Genomic DNA, 20,000 nt, shown 5'->3' with positions numbered 1-20,000 from the left:
GGATGGACAATGAATTGTCGTTGGCAGAGTAACGAGCTCTGTGATTGGCTGAACACTCAGCTTGGACCACTTTCTCTATATCATGACCCTCCTCCTCCTCCTCAACCCTGCAGGACCAAGCAGAAGCCAGCAGGTGACCCCAAGGAGAAGATCGCGCTCCAGCCCCAGGACGGGCCCCCCCTGAAGGAGCCCTGAGGGACCCTGGGGGTGGGCACAGCCCCCAGCCCCGGCCACCAGCGACCACCAGCGACCCCAGGGGTCCCCACAGCTGGAGGGGGACACTGGGTCGTGTCCTGGGACCTCCTGTTGGGGTGGGGACATCTGGGCAGGAATAAAGCAGCTCTGGTGGGGACACGTCTCGGGGTCTCATCTGTGCCCCCCCAGGTCACCCCCACACCCACATCTGTCCCACGGGACAATGCCCAGGAATTGTGTCCCTGAGGTCACTTCCAATGAGGGGACAACCCAGCACCCCTTTTTTTGGAGGTCATCTCCACAGGAGGACACCCCACAACCTTGTCCATCGATGAGGTGGCACCTAAACCCCCATTTTTAATGACACCTCATAACCTCGTCCAATAGGACGCTGCCCAAGAACCGTGTCCCCAAAGTCACCTCAGATAAGGTGGCACCAAGGACAACACGCTGGATGTCACCTCCACCAAGACCATCCCAAATAACCCCAAACCTCCAAGAAGATGATCCTCAGTAACCCCAAACCTCCAAGACCATCCCAAATAACCCCAAACCACCTCTTTTCCTGGCTCAGGTGTCCCCAAATCCCAGAGGAGCTGGAGAAGCCCCACCCAAACCCCACCCCGCCCCCTCCCAATGCCCCTTCCCCGATTTCCGTCCCCCGAGGCCACCCCGGCCCTTGCTCCCATTCCTGACGTGTCCCTTGGCCCCATCAAGTCCCCATCAAAAATTAACCCTCGGCGGGGAATGCGCTGACCCGGGCAGGGCCACCTCCGTCAGCACCTTTCCGTCGCCTTTTGACCACTGAAATCGCTAAAATTTAACCCAAAGGCGCCGCCGGAGGCCGGACATTGGTCCGTGCCAGGAGACCTCCTCTCCTTGTGGTGCCCACTCTGGTGCCACCCAACCTGCTGGACAGCCCCTCTCTAAAACCTGACTTTTCCCCTCAAAAAAGCAACGCTGGAAATAATAATTAAAAGGAATTAAACATTTCTTGTCTTCCTGCCCCAAATCGCTCCAGCTTTGCCCCATTTTGTGGGACTTGTGTCCCGAAAACACCTTTTGTTTTTACCCCGGACACCTTTGCGCTGCACTTTTGCCTTCTCCTGCTGGAAAAGCACCAAAAAGCCCCCAGAGGTGTCAAACATTAACCCAACCCACCCTCGGCTCGGGTTATATAGGAGCCCACCCCAGGGTGCTGCCGGAGGGAGGACACCGCGCGGCACGGGGAGGCGTTTTTGGGGTGAAACCCCTGAAGTTTGGGGCTCTGCATGGCTGTGGGGCGTTGCCCGGCCCCGGTGGCGGCGGTGGTGGCGAGATGGCCTTCGCCAGCCTCCTGGAGCACGTGGGCGGCATGGGGCGCTTCCAGGTGCTCTCGGTGCTGCTGCTGTCGCTGCCCGTGCTGATGATGCCCAGCCACAACGTTCTCCAGATCTTCACGGCGGCCACCAGCGAGCACTGGTGCCGCCCGCGCCCCGGGGCCAACGCCAGCGGCCTGGACGCCGAGGCCCTGCTGAGGGTCTGGGTGCCCCGCGGGGAGCGGTGCCGGCGCTTTGTGACACCCCAGTGGTGGCTTCTGGAGAGCAACGGCTCGGAGGCCACCAACAGCTCCTGGCCGGAGACGGAGCCGTGCGGGGATGGTTGGAGCTACGACCGCAGCGTCTTCACCAGCACCATCATCACCGAGGTGGGACGGTGGTGAGGGGTTTGGGGGGTGTCTGGTGGGTTTTGAGGGGTTTGGGGGGCGTCTGGTGGGCTTTTCACCCAATTCCATGCATGGGTGGGTCCCACCTGGAGGTACCAGTGAAGGGTCTGCTGCCAACACGACATTGACCATTCCCAACTGGAGCATCTTCCCTGCTCAACCTTTGGTGGAGATGTCAACACTCAGGAGGGGAAGGGAGGGATGGGGAGGTGGTGGCCACCCACAAGGGGGTCACAAGGAGGTCACAAGGGGGTCACAAGGGGGTCACAGGATCTTGGATGGACCTTCCAACCATGACATGATGACAAGGGTGGCCAAGGTTTCATTGCCACCTTTCCATTGGCCATTCTTTGACCTCCATGGGTGGCCATTCATGGACCTCCATGACCACCCATGGCCACCACGGGTGGTTTTGGGGTCTGGGGGCACAGAGGGGACCCTGACCTCTGTCCCCCCCGGTGTCCCTCGGCAGTGGGACCTGGTGTGCAGCTCGCGGGGGCTCAAGCAGCTGGCGCAGTCGCTCTACATGGCCGGGGTCCTGGTGGGCGGCGTCTTCGGGGGGCTCTCGGACAGGTGAGGGGGGCCCTGGCAGGTGGGGGGGCACCAGGGGGGTGCTCTCACCTTCTCTGCCTCATCTTCATTCCCTCCTCCTCTTCCTCACCCTCTTTTTCTTCCTCATCCCCTTTTTCTCCTCATCCCTCTCTCTTCCTCACCTTCTACATCCTCTTCCTCATCCCCTTTTCCTCCTCTTCACCCCCTCTGCCTTCCCCTGCCACCTTCTTCATCCTTCTTGTCTCCTCCTCCTCTCCATTTTCTCCTCACCCCCCTCTTCCTCACCTTGCTCACCTCTCTTCCTCCTCCTCACCCTCTTCTTCTTCATCCCCTCTTCCTTCCCCTGTCTTCTTCATCCTTCTTGTCTCTTCCTCCTCCTCACCTTCTCTTCCTCACCTTCCTTCTCCTCCACCCCCCTTTCTTCATCCTCATCCCCTGCTCCTCCTCCTCACCTTCCTCACCTCTCTTCCTCCTCCTCACCCTCTTCTTCATCCCCTCTTCCTTCACCTGCCCCCTTCTTCATCCTTCTTGTTTCCTCCTTCTCTCCATTTTCTCCTCCCCTTCTCTTCCTCCTCCTCCTCCTCCTCCGCCCCCATTTCTTCATCCTCACCCCCTGCTCTTCCTCCTCCTCCTCCTCCTCCTCCCCGCCCAGGTTCGGCCGCCGCTCGGTGCTCACCTGGTGCTACCTGCAGATGGCCGCCATGGGCACCTGCTCGTCCTTCGCGCCCACCTTCAGCGTGTACTGCCTGTTCCGCTTCCTGACGGGCATGGCCTTCTCGGGCATCGTCCTCAACAGCGTCTCCCTGTGTACGTCACCCCTGGGCGCCCCCCTGGGTGGGCTCCGGGTGCCCCTGAGCCTGTGGGAGCCATCGTGGTGGTGTCCGTGTCCCCCCTGAGCCTGTGGAACCATCTTGATGGTCTCCATGTCCTCCAGACATCATCCTGGTGGTCCCCATGTCCCCTGGCCACCATCCTGGTGGTCTCCCTGTCTCCTAGGCACCGTCCTAGTGGTCCCCATGTCTCCTGGGCACCATCCTGGTGATCTCCCCATCTCCTGGGCACCACCCTGGTGGTCCCTCCATCCCCTGGACACCATCCCAGTGATCTCCATACCCCCTGGGCACCATCCTGGTGGTCTCCATGTCCCCTGGGGTGCCGGTGGGATCTCCCAGGAGGTCCCCACGTGCCGTGTCCCACAGCTCTGGAGTGGATGCCGACCCACATGCGGGCCCTGGTGGGCACCTTCATGGGCTACTGCTACACGGTCGGGCAGTTCCTGCTGGCCGGCTTCGCCTTCGCTGTCCCCGACTGGCGCCAGCTGCAGCTCGTGGTGTCCCTGCCCTTCTTCGGCTTCTTCCTCTACTCCTGGTGAGGAGGAGGAGGGAGGGATGGAGGGATGGATGATGGATGATGGATGGATGATGGATGGATGATGAATGGATGGATGGACAGATGGATGGACGGATGGATGGATGGATGGATGGATGGATGGATGGATGGGCGGATGGATGGATGGACAGACAGGTGGGAAGCATAGATGGACATGAGGAGGTAGGGATGGTGAGATGGATGGAGGGATGGGCAGCTGGACTTATGTGTTGGTGGCATGGATGGAGCAGTGAGGTGTGCACGGACAGGTGGGCAGAAGGAAAGGATGAAGAGAACATCCAGCAACAGCTGGGTGGACAGTGGGGACACAGTGTGATGACCAGAGGGATGGGAGGACGTTGCTGGTGGGGTTGAGGTGGGACAGTGACCATACTTGGGCTCCTGTCCCGTTCCCTCCCACGCAGGTGGCTGACGGAGTCGGCGCGGTGGCTCGTCATGGTGGGGAGGTCCCACCAGGCCCTGCGGGAGCTCCAGAAGGTGGCCAGGATCAACGGGAAGAAGGAGGAAGGGGACAAGCTTGACATAGAAGTAAAAAGCTCCATTGGGTCCCCCAGGGTGTCCCTGGGGTGTTTTATTGGGGTCCCTTGAATGTCCACCCCATGGACAGCTGTCCATCCATGGTCACTGTGTCCATCACTCACCCTGTCCATCCATGCACTCATCTTCATCATCTCAATGACATCCATCATCTCCATCTCCTCCATCTCTGCCCATCCCATCTGTCCCTTCACCCATCCATGAATCCACCACCTCCATCCCACCACCTCCATCCCACCTCCATGCTGTCCATCCATGGTCACTGTATCCATCATCCTTTGTTCATCCCATCCGTCCACTCATCTTCGTCATCTCGGTGACCTCCATCATCTCCATCTCCTCCATCTTCACCCATCCCTTCACCCATCCATGAATCCACCACCTCCATCCCACCACCCACCCATGACCTCCTTCCCTTTCCCACCCATCCTGCCCAGACCTGCCCAGCTACGAGAGGGTCCCCAGTGTCCCACCCCCATCCCAAACCCCCCCTGTCCCCCCAGACCCTGAGGTCCCACATGGAGAAGGAGATGACGTCGTCCAAGACCCGCCACACCGTGGCTGACCTGGTCCGGACGCCGGTCCTGCGCCGCATCTCCTTCTGCCTCTGCTTCGTGTGGTACGGCCGGCGGTGGAGGACACCAGTGGGTGGTTGTCCATCCCCCTCCACGTCCTTGACCTCCCCGTGCCACCCCACACCTCCCACAGGTGACATTCTCACCTCCTCTCCTCCTCATGGCCCAGGTTCTCCACCAGCTTCGCCTACTACGGGCTGGCCATGGACCTGGAGAACTTTGAGTTCAACATCTACGTGATCCAGCTGATCTTCGGCGCCGTGGACATCCCGGCCAAGCTGGTGTCCATCCTCACCATCACCTACGTGGGACGCCGCTTCACCCAGGCCGCCGCGCTCATCCTGGCCGGCTTGGCCATCCTGGCCAACATCTTGGTGCCACGAGGTGAGACCTGGGGTGGTGGCAGTGGTGTCCCCTCATCTCCAGCCTCCCTGAGAGGGCCCAGACAACCTCAACCCATTGATGGAACCTCCCAGGTTGGGGAATTCAGCTTTTTATGGGGGATTTACCCCAAATCCTGGTGTTTGGGGTCTTCTCTTGCTAAGTGGGGACACTGAGGTGACTCCCGGGTGTCCCTCTGTCCCCGCAGACCTCCGGACACTCCGGACAGCCTTGGCCGTCTTTGGCAAAGGTTGTTTGGCCGCGTCCTTCAACTGCGTCTTCCTCTACACGGGCGAGCTCTACCCCACCGTGATCCGGTAAGGAGGGGACGTGGCCGGGTGGTTCCTCAGGTGGTCCCTCAGGTGGTCCCTCAGATGTTCCCTCAGGTGGTCCCTCAGGTGGTCCCTCAGGTGGTCCCTCAGGTTGTCCCTCAGGTGGTCCCTCAGGTGGTCCCTCAAGTGGTTCCTCATGTGGTTCCTCAGGTGGTCCCTCAGGTTGTTCCTCAGGTGGTCCCTCAGGTTGTCCCTCAGGTGGTTCCTCAGGTGGTTCCTCAGGTGGCCTCAGGTGGTCTCAGGTGGCCTCAGGAGCTCTGCGTGTCCCACAGGCAGACGGGCATGGGCATGGCCAACACCATGTCGCGGCTGGGCAGCATCATGGCGCCCCTGGTGAAGATTGTGGGCGAGCTGTTCCCGGCGCTGCCCTTCATCATCTACGGCGCCGCGCCCGTGGTCTCGGGGCTGGTGGCCGCCTTCCTGCCCGAGACGCGGAACATGGCCCTGCCCGAGACCGTGGAGGAGGTGGAGGGAAGGTGGGGATGGAGAGGAACAGGGATGGATGGGTGGTGGGATGGGATGGGATGGGATGGGATGGGATGGGATGGGATGGGATGGGATGGGATGGGATGGGATGGGATGGGATGGGATGGGATGGAGGGTGGGGAGGGACAGAGGTAGAGAAGGTGGTTGAACCTGGGGATGGATGGATGGATGATGGATGGATGGATGGATGGATGGATGGATGGATGGATGGATGGATGATGGATGGATGATGGATGGATGGATGGATGATGGATGGATGGATGATGGATGATGGATGGATGGATGGATGATGGATGATGGATGGATGGATGGATGATGGATGGACAGAAAGAAGAAAGGATGGATGGATGGATGGATGATGGATGGATGATGGATGGATGGATGGATGGATGGATGGATGGATGGATGGATGAATGCATGGATGGATGATGGATGATGGATGATGGATGGATGGATGGATGATGGATGGATGATGGATGGATGGATGATGGATGGATGGATGGATGATGGATGGATGGATGATGGATGGATGATGGATGGATGGATGGATGATGGATGGATGGATGGATGGATGATGGATGGACAGAAAGAAGAAAGGATGGATGGATGGATGGATGATGGATGGATGATGGATGGATGGATGGATGATGGATGGATGGATGGATGGATGATGGATGGACAGAAAGAAGAAAGGATGGATGGATGGATGTCCATCCCACCACCACAAAAACCCCCTGTTCTCTCCAACCCACCCCTCATCTCCCTCCCCACCAGGTCGCGATCCCACAAGGACGAATCCCGACATCTCCAGGTCCCTCTCCACCCCACCCCCCCCAGCAACTCCACAGGGCCCCGTTAGTGCCCCCCCCACCCCAAAGCCCTCATCCCGCCCTGCTCCTGATGGACAACGAGCAGGTTTGGGGTCGGAGGGGCTTCAAACCCCCCCTGAAGAGCAGAGGGACAGCAGTGACCACAAGCACCCGGCCGCCCCCTCCCTGTGGATTGTGGGGGGCGCTGGGGGTCCCCAAATCCCGGCATCGAGGACGGTTGGGCCGTGCTGGAATAAAAACCGATAAAAGCAAAGCTCGAGTGAAATGTGGGGGTGGGGGTGGGGTTGTTTTCCCACGGCCGCGGGGGGTCCCGCGCAGCCGGGCCGGGCCCGCCCCGAAGGAAAACACGGGAACAGCGGGAACAGCGGGAAACAGCGGGAAACAGCGGGAACAGCGGGAAATCGCGGATCGGCACCGCGGGAACCCCCCGGCCCCTCCCCCCAGGCCCCTCCCCCACCCCCCGGCACCGCGGGACCCCCCCTAGGCCGGAGCTGCCGGGGATGGACGAGGCCGGGGGAGAGGGCGGGAAGGAGCTGGGGGGGTCACGGGGATGGATTGGGGATCACGGAGATTGGGGATCACGGGGATGGATTGGGGATCAGGGGGATGGATTGGGGATCACGGGGATGGATTGGGGATCACAGGGATGGATTGGGGATCACAGGGAGGGATTGGGGATCACAGGGATTGGGGATCACGGGGATGGATTGGGGATCACGGGGATGGATTGGGGATCACGGGGATTGGGGATCACAGGATGGATTGGGGATCACGGGGTTTGGGGATCACGGGGATGGATTGGGGATCACGGGGATGGATTGGGGATCACAGGGATTGGGGATCACGGGGATGGATTGGGGATCACGGGGATGGATTGGGGATCATGGGGATTGGGGATCACAGGGATGGATTGGGGATCACGGGGATGGATTGGGAATCACGGAGATTGGGGATCACAGGGATGGATTGGGGATCACAGAGATTGGGGATCATGGGGATGGATTGGGGATCACGGGGATGGATTGGGGATCATGGGGATGGATTGGGAATCACGGAGATTGGGGATCACAGGGATGGATTGGGGATCACAGAGATTGGGGATCATGGGGATGGATTGGGGATCACAGGGAGGGATTGGGGATCACGGGGATGGATTGGGGATCACGGGGATGGATTGGGGATCACGGAGATTGGGGATCATGGGGATGGATTGGGGATCACAGGGATTGGGGATCACGGGGATGGATTGGGGATCATGGGGATGGATTGGGGATCACGGGGATGGATTGGGGATCACAGGGATCACGGGGATGGATTGGGGATCATGGGGATGGATTGGGGATCACGGGGATGGATTGGGGATCACAGGGATCACGGGGATGGATTGGGGATCATGGGGATGGATTGGGGATCACGGGGATGGATTGGGGATCACAGGGATCACGGGGATGGATTGGGGATCACGGGGATGGATTGGGGATCACGGAGATTGGGGATCACAGGGATGGATTGGGGATCACAGGGATGGATTGGGGATCACGGGAATGGATTTGGGATCACAGGGATTGGGGATCATAGGGATTGGGGATCCCAAAGATCTGGGGTCACAGGGATTGGGGATCATGGAGATTGGGGATCATGGGGATGGATTTGGGGATCACGGGGATGGATTGGGGATCACGGGAATGGATTGGGGATCACGGGGATGGATTGGGGATCACGGGGATGGATTGGGGATCACAGGGATTGGGGATCACAGGGATGGATTGGGGATCACGGGGATGGATTGGGGATCATGGGAATGGATTGGGGATCACAGGGATGGATTGGGGATCACGGGGATGGATTGGGGATCACGGGGATGGGTTGGGGATCTCGGGAATGGATTGGGGATCACGGGGATTGGGGATCATGGGGATGGATTGGGGATCACGGGGAGGGATTGGGGATCACAGGGATGGATTGGGGATCACGGGGAGGGATTGGGGATCACGGGGATTGGGGATCACGGGGATGGATTGGGGATCACAGGGATTGGGGATCATGGAGATTGGGGATCATGGGGATGGATTTGGGATCACGGGGATGGATTGGGGATCCTGAAGATCAGAGATCCCAGGAACTGAGAATGCAGAAGATTGGAGACCCCGGGGATTGGAGATCCTGAGGATTTGGGATCCCAGGGATTGGGGACCCCAAGAATCCCCATGTCCGGGTGCCTGGGGATCCCAAGTTCCCACAGACCCTGTTCCTGGACATCCCCAAGACCCAGACCCCAAGGATGAGGGTGTTTGGATCCAGGCTCCCAGGTGCTCAGACATCCCAGGAGCTCGGGGATCTCCAGGACTCGGGGATCCCAAGGATCCCGGAGATCCCAAGCACCAAGGACTCAGAACCCTGCACGTCCAGGGATCCGGGATCCCAGGGATCCAGACCAGCCCAGCATCCCAAGGATCCCCACATTCTGAGGGCACAAAAATATCCCAGAATTCCCCAGAGATCCCGACGTTCTGAGGGCACGGGGATGTCCCAGAAGTCCCCAGAACCCAGAGATCTCAAGGATCCCAACATTCAGAGACCATGGGGATGTCCCCGAAGTCCCCAGAACCCAGAGATCCTGAGGATCCCGACATTCTGAGGGCTCAGGGATGTCACTGTCCCAGATGTCCCAGATGTCCCAGATGTCCCCAAAGTCCGCAGCCATCCCGGGAATCCACGTGTCCTCACACCTGGCTGGCGCCAGGCCCGTGTCCGGCTCCCCCCGTCCCCCCACGCTCCGCTGCCCCGCCGCCCTCCTGCCCGGGGTCCAAGGGGCTCCCAGGCCGCGGGTCAGAGCCCCCGGGACTTCTCCTCATCAATGATCCACCCTGGAGGGGCCCCGAGGGGGCCGGGGGTCCCCGTCTGCCACAGCCGGGGGGCTCCCGGGGCGAGGATGAGGATGGGCTGGGTGGGATGAAGGGGCAGCGCCCGCGTGTCCCCGGTGGGCCCGGCGTGGTCGGCACCGGCATTTCCGGCCCGGGAGCGTCTCCAGCGATCCATGGCGGGTCCGGAGTCAAACGTTAACCGGGACCGGTTAAATAGGAGCGGGGCCAGGCCGGGGGCAGGGCAGGGCCATGGGGTGGTGACGGCCGGGAGGGCTCCGGGACCGGGATCTGGAGCTGGGAGAGGCCGGGAGCGAGCGGGAGTGCCCACAGGTGAGTGATCAGTGATCAATACGGAGATCGATGGGTCACGGAGAGCCCGACGAGGTCAAAGATCAATAGATGGATCGGTGGAGAGAAGGGCTGATCAATAGAGAGATTATGGGTCAGGGGGTTGATCAATAGAGAGATTATAGAGAGATCGATGGGTCACAGAGAGCCCAGCAAGGTCAGGAGAAAGATCAAAGATCAATAATCGATCGTTGGAGAGAAGGGCTGATCAATAGAGAGATTGCAGAGAGATCAATGGGTCACAGACAGCCCAGCGAGGTCAGGAGAGAGATCAGAGATCAATAATCGATCGATGGAGGGAAGCGCTGATCAATAGAGAGATTACGGGTCAGGAGGTAAATCAACAGAGAGATCGAAATAAATAAATCAACCAATAGAGCAATTAAAGGTCAGCAAATCAATCAAAAGAGCAATTAAAGGTCAATAAATCAATCAATAGGAAGATTACAGGCCAAGGGGCTGATCAATAGAGAGGATAGGATTGATACATTGATAATAGATTATAAATCAATAGCTGGGTCATTAGGATGATCAGTTAGGATCAATCAGAAGGATTGATGAAGGAGATCTTTATTCTGATTGGTCAGTTATGGTTCAATCGATTCATCAATAGAAAAATAGAGACCAATTATATGACCAATTAACAGATTAGAGATCAATTTATTGGTGCTAGAGATACACAGACTAACAGATGGATCAATAGAGATCCCTCTAGATTAATAGATTGATTGATTAAGCCATCAATAGATCAATCAATAGGTCAATAGATCAATAACAGAAACATTTGGATCGATATTCTAATACATAAAGAGTTCATGGACTAATTATGATCAACCTATTACAGATAAGGGGAGTCTAATGATCAATAATTTATCAACAGGGAAAGAACTCTCTGGATTGATTGGCAGGGGAACCAATAGATCAATCAATAATTGATTATCAGCAGAAAATCGATTTGTTGATCGGCTAAGGATCAATAAACGGGCAGAGAGAGCAGAGAAATCCATTGATCCATGGATTGATCGATTGACCGGGGGGGTGAAGGAGGGGCCGGGGGGGGCGGGGCCGAGGGAGGGGTGGCCGGAGGGACGGAGGGACGGCCGGACGGCCGGACGGACAGAGGGACAGAGGGACGGCCGGAGAGCTTGGACATTCCTGAGAGTCCGGAGCTGGACTGGCCGAGGGAGGAGGAGGAGGAGGAGGAGGAAGAGCAGAGCAGGTGGGGATCGATTGATCGTGAGGGATTGGTGGGAGAGGGGAGAGAGGATTGATTCATTGATTGATTGATTGATTGATAAATTTGGAAGGGATGTGGGGGGAGCTGAGAGCAAGAAATGATCAGTGATTGATTAATTGATTGATAAAGCAAGAGTGATGGTGATAGGTGGATTGATGAATAGATAATAGATCAATCTATTGATAGGTCAGAGAGACAGATTGATAGATTGATCTATCAATAGATCAATGCAGATTGATAGACTGCTCAGCACATTGACAAATCAGACTGATTGATAAATCCACTGATCAAGGGATGGATCAATCTATTAACCTATTAATCTAACATATTAATGTATTAATCTATCAGTTGATCCATCTGATAGACCAATAAATTGATTGATTGATTGATTGATTGATTGATTGATTGAACTATCAATAGAAGGTCCTTGTGCTGTTCTTGGCCCTTCCTCTACCCCTGGGGCCAACTCTCGTCCTCCTCCCTTCCCCCCTTGGTCACCCCTTGGTCACTCCTTGGTGACTCCTTGGTCATCCCTCCACTGACCACCCAAACCACCCCTGACCTCTCCTGACCCTCCCTCGGTCCATCCCTGGGTCTGTCCATCCACTGACCACCCTTTGGCCATCCCTTGACCACCCTTTGGCCACTCCTTGACCACCCTTTCGCCATCCCTTGACCACCCTTTTTGTCATCTCCTGACCACCCTTTTGGCCATTCTCTGACCACCTTTTGGACACTCCTTGACCATCCTTTGTCCATCCACTGACCACCCTTTGGACCTTTCCCTGACCACCCTTTGACCATTCCCTGACCACTCCTCTCTCCATCCCTCCTCGTTTCCTCCTCTCCCCACCCACAGCTGACCAGTGCCCTGTCCATCTCCGTCCCTCTCCGGCCATGTCCTTCGTGGAGCTGCTGTCCCGCCTGGGTGGCATGGGCCGCTTCCAGGTGACCTACGTGGCCGCTCTGGCCGTGCCCCTGCTCATGCTGGCCAGCCACAACCTCCTGCAGAACTTCACGGCCGGCATCCCCGAGCACCACTGCCGGCCACGGCCCGCGGCCAACGCCACCGAGGTGCCCCTGGTGGTGTCCATCCCCTGGGACGGCCGGCGCCGGCCGCAGAGCTGCCGCCGCTACGTGGAGCCCCAGTGGCACCTGCTGGACGTCAACGGCTCGGCCAACGGCACCGAGGCGGCCACCGAGCCGTGCCACGACGGATGGACGTACCTGGATGGCATCTTCAGCGACACCATCGTCACCGAGGTCAGGGAGGGGACACCACGGGGGTCCTCAGGGTGGGGGGATGGTGGTGTACCCGTGGTGTCCCTGTGGTGCCCCTGGTCATGTACCCACGGTGACCCTGGTGATGACCCCCATGGTGACCTCCGTAGTGATCCCCATGATGACCTCCATGTTGACCCCACGGTGACCCTGTGGTGTCCCCATGATGACACCCATGGTGACCGCTGTGGTGACCTCTATGGTGTCCCCATGGTGTTCCTGTGGCGATCCCCATGGTGACTCCCATGTTGACCCCATGGTGTCCCGATGGTGACCCCCATGATGACCCCCGTGGTGGCCTCCATGGTTTCCCCATGGTGACCCCATGGTGACCCAATGATGATGCCCATGGTGACCCCCATGGTGACCCTGGTGGTGACCCCCATGGTGACCACCGTAGTGATCCCCATGATGACCTCCATGTTGACCCTGTGGTGTCCCCATGGTGTCCTCCATGGTGACCCCCATGGTGATCCCCATGATGACCCCCGTGGTGACCTCCGTGGTGACCTCCATGGTGACCCCGTGTCCCCTCCCGGTGGCAGTGGGACCTGGTGTGTGACTCCAAGAAGCTGCGGCAGGTGGCCCAGTCCATCTACATGGCCGGGATCCTGCTGGGCTCCAGCCTCTTCGGGATCCTCTCGGACAAGTGCGGGACTGGGAGGGACTGGGAGGGAACTGGGAGGGACTGGGAGGGACTGGGAGGGAACTGGGAGGGACTGGGAGGGACTGGGAGGGACTGGGAGGGACTGGGGGGACTGGGGGGACTGGGAGGGACTGGGAGGGACTGGGGGGGACTGGGATGGACTGGGAGGCACTGGGAGGGACTGGGAGGGACTGGGAGGGACTGGGAGGGACTGGGAGGGAACTGGGAGGGACTGGGAGGGAACTGGGAGGGACTGGGAGGGACTGGGATGGACTGGGAGGGACTGGGAGGGACTGGGAGGGAACTGGGAGGGACTGGGAGGCACCGGGAGGGACTGGGAGGGACTGGGAGGGAATTGGGAAGAATGGGGGGGACAGGGAGGGAACTGGGAGGGACTGGGAGGGGGAGAGGGGTGTTGTGTTCTCTGCTCCCTCTGGGCCCCGTTGTCCTGGTGTCCCCATGGTTCTCCTCTGTCCCCACGTCACTCCCAGTGCTCCCAGTGCCCGTGCTCTTCATCCCAGTGCTCCCAGTGCCTTGTGTGCCCATCCCAGTGCCCACAGCCCCATCCCAGTGACCCCAGCACGGTTTGTCCTCTTTCCCAGTGCCCACGTCCCCAACCCAGCATCTCCAGAACCAAACATTGTCACATCCCAGCATCTCCAGTTCCCCATGTCCCCCACCCCAGTGCTCCCAGTGCTCCCAGTCAGTGCTCCCAGTGCTCCCAGTGCTCCCAGTCAGTGCTCCCAGTGCCCCAGCGCTGCCGTGTCCCCGCAGGTTCGGGCGCCGGGCGCTGCTCACCTGGTGTTACCTGCAGCTGGGCGCCACTGGGGTGGGCACGGCGGCGGCGCCGTCGCTGCTGGTGTACTGCGTGTGCCGCTTCCTCACCGGGCTGGCCATGGCCGGCGTGTCCCTCAACTCCGCGTCCCTCTGTGAGACCCCGCCGGGGACCCCCAGGGAGGGGAGGGACCCCCAAAACCAGGGAGGGACCCCAAAACCCAGGGAGGGAGCCCCAACACAGGGAGGGACCCCAAAACCCAGGGAGGGACCCCTCAACCTGAGGAGGAATCTCCTAACCCAGGGAGAGATGGACCCCTAATCCAGAGATGGACCCCAAAACCCAGGGAGGGACCCCAAAACCCAGGGAGGGACCCACATATCCAACCCAAAACCCAATGACCCATGGGAGGGTCCCAACCCCAACTCATTGACCCAACTTCAACCTGATTGACCCAACTCCATTGACCCAACCCAACTCCATTGACCCAACCCAACCCGATTGACCCAACCCAACCCGATTGACCCAACCCCACCCTCACTGATCCAACCCCCATTGACCCAACCCCCATTGACCCAACCCCATCTCATTGACCCCATGCCATCGACTCAACCCCATTGACCCATCCTCCACTGACCCAACACAACCCCCATTGACCAAACTCAACTCTTTTGACCCAATCTCATTGACTCACCCCCAACCCCATTGATCCAACTCCATTGACCCAACCCCATTAACCCAACCGCAACTCCATTGATCCAACCCCATTGACCCAACCCCATTAACCCAACCCCAACTCCATTGATCCAACCCCATTCACCCAACCCCACCCCACTGACCCATGATGAACCCACCCCCCAAGCCCACCCACCCACCCCGGGCCAGCCCCTGACCCCGCGGCCGTGCCCAGGCATGGAGTGGATCCCGACGGAGGCGCGGGCCGTGGTGGGCACCATCAATGGCTACTGCTACACCCTGGGCCAGTTCGTGCTGGCGGCCGCGGCCTTCGGGCTCCCGCGCTGGCGGCAGCTCCAGCTCGCCGTGTCCCTGCCCTTCTTCGTCTTCTTCTTCTACTCCTGGTACGGGACACCCTGGTGTCCATCCCTGGTGTCCATCCCTGGTGTCCATCCCTGGTGTCCATCCCCGGTGTCCATCCCTGGTGTCCATCCCTGGTGTCCATCCCCAGTGTCCATCCCCGGTGTCCATCCCTGGTGTCCATCCCTGGTGTCCATTCCCAGTGTCCATCCCCGGTGTCCATCCCTGGTGTCCATCCCCGGTGTCCATCCCCGGTGTCCATCCCCAGTGTCCATCCCCGGTGTCCATCCCTGGTGTCCATCCCCGGTGTCCATCCCCAGTGTCCATCCCTGGTGTCCATCCCTGGTGTCCATCCCCGGTGTCCATCCCTGGTGTCCATCCCTGGTGTCCATCCCCGGTGTCCATCCCTGGTGTCCATTCCCAGTGATCATCCCTGGTGTCCATCACCAATGTCCAACCTTGGTGTCCACTCCCTGTGTCCCCACTGTCCATTCCTGGTGTCCATTTCCAATGTCCATCCCCAGTGTCCATCCCCGGAGTCCTTTTTGGGGTTCAGGGACCCCCAGATTCGCCCTCCCAGTCTGGGATCTTTGGGGTTCAGGACCCCCGGTGTCGCTGTCCCCCCCAGTTTGGGGTCCTTTGGGGGTCAGGGGGGTTCAGGACCCCCAGTGTCGCTGTCCCCCCCAGTTTGGGGTCCTTTGGGGGTCAGGGGGGTTCAGGACCCCCAGTGTCGCTGTCCCCCCCAGTTTGGGGTCCTTTGGGGGTCGGGGAGGGTTCAGGACCCCCAGTGTCGCTGTCCCCCCTAGTTTGGGGTCCTTTGGGGGTCGGGGGGTTCAGGACCCCCGGTGTCGCTGTCCCTCCCAGTTTGGGGTCCTTTGGGGGTCAGGGGGGTTCAGGACCCCCGGTGTCGCTGTCCCCCCCAGTTTGGGATCCTTTGGGGGTCAGGGGGGTTCAGGACCCCCGGTGTCGCTGTCCCCCCCAGTTTGGGGTCCTTTGGGGGTCAGGGGGGTTCAGGACCCCCAGTGTCGCTGTCCCCCCCAGTTTGGGGTCCTTTGGGGGTCGGGGAGGGTTCAGGACCCCCGGTGTCGCTGTCCCCCCAGTTTGGGGTCCTTTGGGGGTCGGGGGGTTCAGGACCCCCGGTGTCGCTGTCCCCCCAGGCTGTACGTGGAGTCGGCGCGCTGGCAGGTGACCTCGGGCCGGCCCGACCTGGCCCTGCGGGGGCTCCGCAAGGTGGCCAGGGTGAACGGCCGCAAGGAGGAGGGGGACAAGCTCAGCGAGGAGGTGGGGAGGGGGCGGGGGGTCCCCCAGATCCCTCTGAGCCCCCAAATCCCCTTGGTCTGACCCTAAACCCCCCCCCAGTTCGATGGTACCGCCCCCTCCATCCCTGACCCAGCCGGATCCTGGGGGGTCCCCAAATCCTCCCCGATCTCCCATCGATCCCCCCATTTCCTCGCTCCTCGACCCCAATGCCCCCCAAACTCCTCGGACCCCCCCCAGATCACCTGGATCGCCCTTAGACCCCTCAGATCCCCCCCAGACCCCTCAGATCGCCCCCAGACCCCTCAGATCGCCCCCAAATCCCTCTGATCTCATCCCAGACCCCTCCAGATCACCCGGATCCCCCCAGACCCCTCAGATCCCTCCTGGATCCCTCCAATCCCACCCCAGGACCCTCCAGATCACCCGGATTCCCCCAGACCCCCGGATCCCCCTCCCCAGCCCCCTGGAGCCCTCCCTGGGGCAGATCCCGGGGCAGATCCTGGGGTGGATCCCGCTGATCCTGGGGCAGATCCTGGGGCAAATCTTGGGGCAGATCCTGGGGCAGATCCCAGGGCAAATCTCGGGGCAAATCCTGTGGATCTTGGGGCAGATCTCGGGGCAGATCCCAGGGCAGATCCTGGGGCAGATCCCGGGGCAGATCCCTGTGGATCCCAGGGCAGATCATGGGGCAGATCCCACAGATCCCGGGGCAGATCCCTGTGGATCCCGGGGCAGACCCCGGGGCAGATCCCGGGGCAGATCCCTGTGGATCTTGGGGCAGATCCCGGGGCAGATCCCGGGGCAGATCCCTGTTGATCCCTGTGGATCCCAGGGCAGATCCCGGGGCAGATCCCTGCGGATCCCGGGGCAGATCCCTGCGGACCCCGGGGCAGATCCCGGGGCAGATCCCGGGGCAGATCCCGGGGCGGGGCAGATCCCAGGTTCCCTCCCCGCAGGCCCTGCGGGCTCTGGTGCGCCGGGAGCCGCCGTTACCGGGCGGGGCCGTGGCCGCGCTCGTCCGGAGCCCCGGCATGAGGACGGTGTCGTGCGGGGTCTCCTTCGTCTGGTGAGCCCCAGAAAAAAAACCTTTATTTTTGGGGTAAAAAAAACACTATTTGGGGAAAAAAATCAATTTTGGGAAAAAACCTACATTTCAGGGAAATAACTAATCAATTTTTGGGCAAAAAGCCCTGGTTTTGGATGCAAAGAAACAGATTTTGAGAGGACGTTCTCCCATCTTTTTGGGCAAATCTCAATTTTCGGGAGGAAATTCCCTGACTTGTTGGGAAAAAACATTTTTTGGGAAAAAACACCTTTGGGTAAAAAAATCCCAAAACAACTTCACCTTTTGGGCAAGAAACACCTTTGGGGGACACAACTCGCTTTTTTGGGGGGGAAAACACCTTTTGGGGCAAATCTCCTGATATTTTTGGGAAAAAATTCTCACTTTTTGGGTCAAACGTTTGGGGCAAAAAAATAATCTCTTGGGACCAAGCCCCACTCTGGGGTAAACCTCCATCTTTTGGGACAATCTCCATTTTTTGGGACAACCTCCATTTTTTGGGGATAACCTCCATCTTTTGGGACAATCTCCAACTTTTGGGACAACCTCCATTTTTTGAGACAACTTCCATTTTTTGGGACAACATCCATTTTTTGAGACAACTTCCATTTTTTGGAACAACCTCCATTTTTTGGGACAACCTCCATCTTTAGGGCAAACATCCATGTTTTGAGACAACTTCCATTTTTTGGAACACCTCCATTTTTTGGGACACCTCCATCTTTTGGAGTCCCAACCTCCGTTTTGGGTGGTTTTGGTGCTGAATTTCTGGATTTTGGTGCAGGTTCTCCACCAGCTTCGCCTACTACGGGCTGGCCATGGACCTGCAGGGCTTTGGCTTCAACGTGTACCTGAGCCAGCTGGTGTTCGGCGCCGTGGACATCCCGGCCAAGCTCCTGTCCGTGCTGGTCATCTCCTGCCTGGGCCGGCGCCCGGCCCAGGGCGGCTCCCTGGCGCTGGCCGGGCTCTGCATCCTGGCCAACATCTTCGTGCCCGGCGGTGGGAGCGGCCGGAGGGACGGACAGAGGGACGGGGAGGGACAGGGCGGTGGAGAACAATGGGATGGAGGAGAAAGGGGTGGAGGAGAATTGGGGTGGAGGAGAATTGGGGTGGAGGGATGGAGGACAATGAGGACAATGGGATGGAAGATGGAGGAGGGAGAGAGGGAGGGAGGGAGGGAGGCAGAAGAATGGGTTGGAGGACAATGGGTTAGAGAAGAATGGGATGGAGGACAATGGGTTGGAGGACTGGAGGATGGAGGAATGGAGGACAATGGGATGGAGGAGAATGGGATGGAAGAGAATTGGAGTGGAGGGATGGAGGACAATGGGATGGAGAACAATGGGATAGAGGAGGGATGACAATGAGACGGAGGGATGGAGGACAATGGGATGGAGACCAATGGGTTGGAAGACAATGGAATTGAGAATGGGATGGAGGAACGGAGGATGGAGGGATGAAGAACAATGGATTGGAGAAGAATGGGATGGAGAAGAATGGGATGGAGAAGAATGGGATGGAGGACAATGGGATGGAGGACTGGAGGATGGAGGAATGGAGGACAATGGGTTGGAGCACAATGGAATGGAGGGATGGAGGAGAATGGGATGAAGAACAATGGATGGAGGACAGTGGGTTGGAGGACAATGGGATGGAGGACAATGGGTTGGAGAAGAATGGGATGGAGGAACGGCAGATGAACAGTGGGTCGGAGGACTGGAGGATGGAGGAATGGAGGACAATGGGATGGAGGAGAATGGGATGGAGGAATGGAGGATGGAGGAATGGGACAAAAGGATGAAGGAGCCTCAGTGGGATGCAGGGTCATTGAAGAATGGCCATTGGAGGGGTGAATGGTCATCGGGGGGTGCAGGGTGACCATAGGGTGAAGGATGACCGGTGGGTGGACACTGAGGAGCCGTGGCTGATGTGTCCCCAGAGCTGCCCACGCTGCGCATGGCCTTCGCCGTGGTGGGCAAGGGCGCCCTGGCCGCCTCCTTCAACTGCGCCTACATCTTCAGCGGGGAGCTCTTCCCCACCGTCATCAGGTGGGTGGGGTCACCCCAGCCCCGCCCCCGGCCAGCCAGCCAGTCACCATCCATCCATCATCCATCCATCATCCATCCATCCATCATCCATCCATCCATCATCCATCATCCATCCATCATCCATCCATCATCCATCCATCATCCATCATCCATCCATCATCCATCCATCCATCATCCATCCATCATCCATCCATCATCCATCATCCATCATCCATCATCCATCCATCATCCATCCATCCATCATCCATCCATCATCCATCCATCATCATCCATCCATCATCCATCATCCATCATCCATCCCCCATCCATCCATCCATCCATCCATCATCCATCCATCCATCATCCATCCATCCATCATCCATCCATCCATCAATCCATCATCCATCCATCCATCCATCCATCCATCCATCCATCCATCCATCCATCATCCATCCATCATTCATCATCCATCCATCATCCAT

General features: G+C 59.0%; 3 protein-coding genes across 3 annotated transcripts in view; all 3 read left to right on the top strand.

Moving 5' to 3' along the window:
- LOC141726394 (solute carrier family 22 member 6-A-like) overlaps positions 1–352 on the top strand; it is a 9,086-nt gene extending 8,734 nt beyond the window's left edge. The window contains 1 exon segment of the mRNA XM_074531258.1: positions 114–352. Within this exon segment, the coding sequence (XP_074387359.1) occupies positions 114–195 (82 nt within the window). The 3' untranslated portion in view covers positions 196–352.
- A 149-nt stretch (positions 353–501) lies between these two features.
- Positions 502–10,045, top strand: LOC141726301 (solute carrier family 22 member 6-B-like). Its single transcript, XM_074531050.1, has 11 exons — positions 502–1,882; positions 2,373–2,473; positions 3,105–3,259; positions 3,652–3,820; positions 4,246–4,369; positions 4,882–4,997; positions 5,123–5,337; positions 5,543–5,651; positions 5,939–6,143; positions 7,303–7,491; positions 9,893–10,045. Exons 1-11 carry the CDS (start codon positions 1,514–1,516, stop codon positions 10,043–10,045), a joined length of 1,905 nt encoding a protein of 634 aa, XP_074387151.1. The 5' UTR covers positions 502–1,513.
- Positions 10,046–11,305: 1,260 nt separating this feature from the next.
- The window catches only part of LOC141726396 (solute carrier family 22 member 6-like), a 12,062-nt gene continuing 3,367 nt past the window's right edge, over positions 11,306–20,000 (top strand). The window contains exons 1-9 of the mRNA XM_074531261.1: positions 11,306–11,413; positions 12,291–12,694; positions 13,258–13,361; positions 14,133–14,287; positions 15,044–15,212; positions 16,326–16,449; positions 17,385–17,494; positions 18,276–18,490; positions 19,431–19,539. Coding sequence (XP_074387362.1) covers positions 12,329–12,694; positions 13,258–13,361; positions 14,133–14,287; positions 15,044–15,212; positions 16,326–16,449; positions 17,385–17,494; positions 18,276–18,490; positions 19,431–19,539 — 1,352 coding nt within the window. The 5' untranslated portion in view covers positions 11,306–11,413; positions 12,291–12,328. The remainder of the gene's footprint in view (positions 11,414–12,290; positions 12,695–13,257; positions 13,362–14,132; positions 14,288–15,043; positions 15,213–16,325; positions 16,450–17,384; positions 17,495–18,275; positions 18,491–19,430; positions 19,540–20,000) is intronic.

The sequence above is a fragment of the Zonotrichia albicollis genome, chromosome 34, assembly GCF_047830755.1.
Source record: "Zonotrichia albicollis isolate bZonAlb1 chromosome 34, bZonAlb1.hap1, whole genome shotgun sequence".
NCBI classification, from domain to species: domain Eukaryota; kingdom Metazoa; phylum Chordata; class Aves; order Passeriformes; family Passerellidae; genus Zonotrichia; species Zonotrichia albicollis.
The sequence above is the reverse complement of the archived record's forward strand: the minus strand, read 5'-3'. Positions and strand labels throughout refer to the sequence as shown.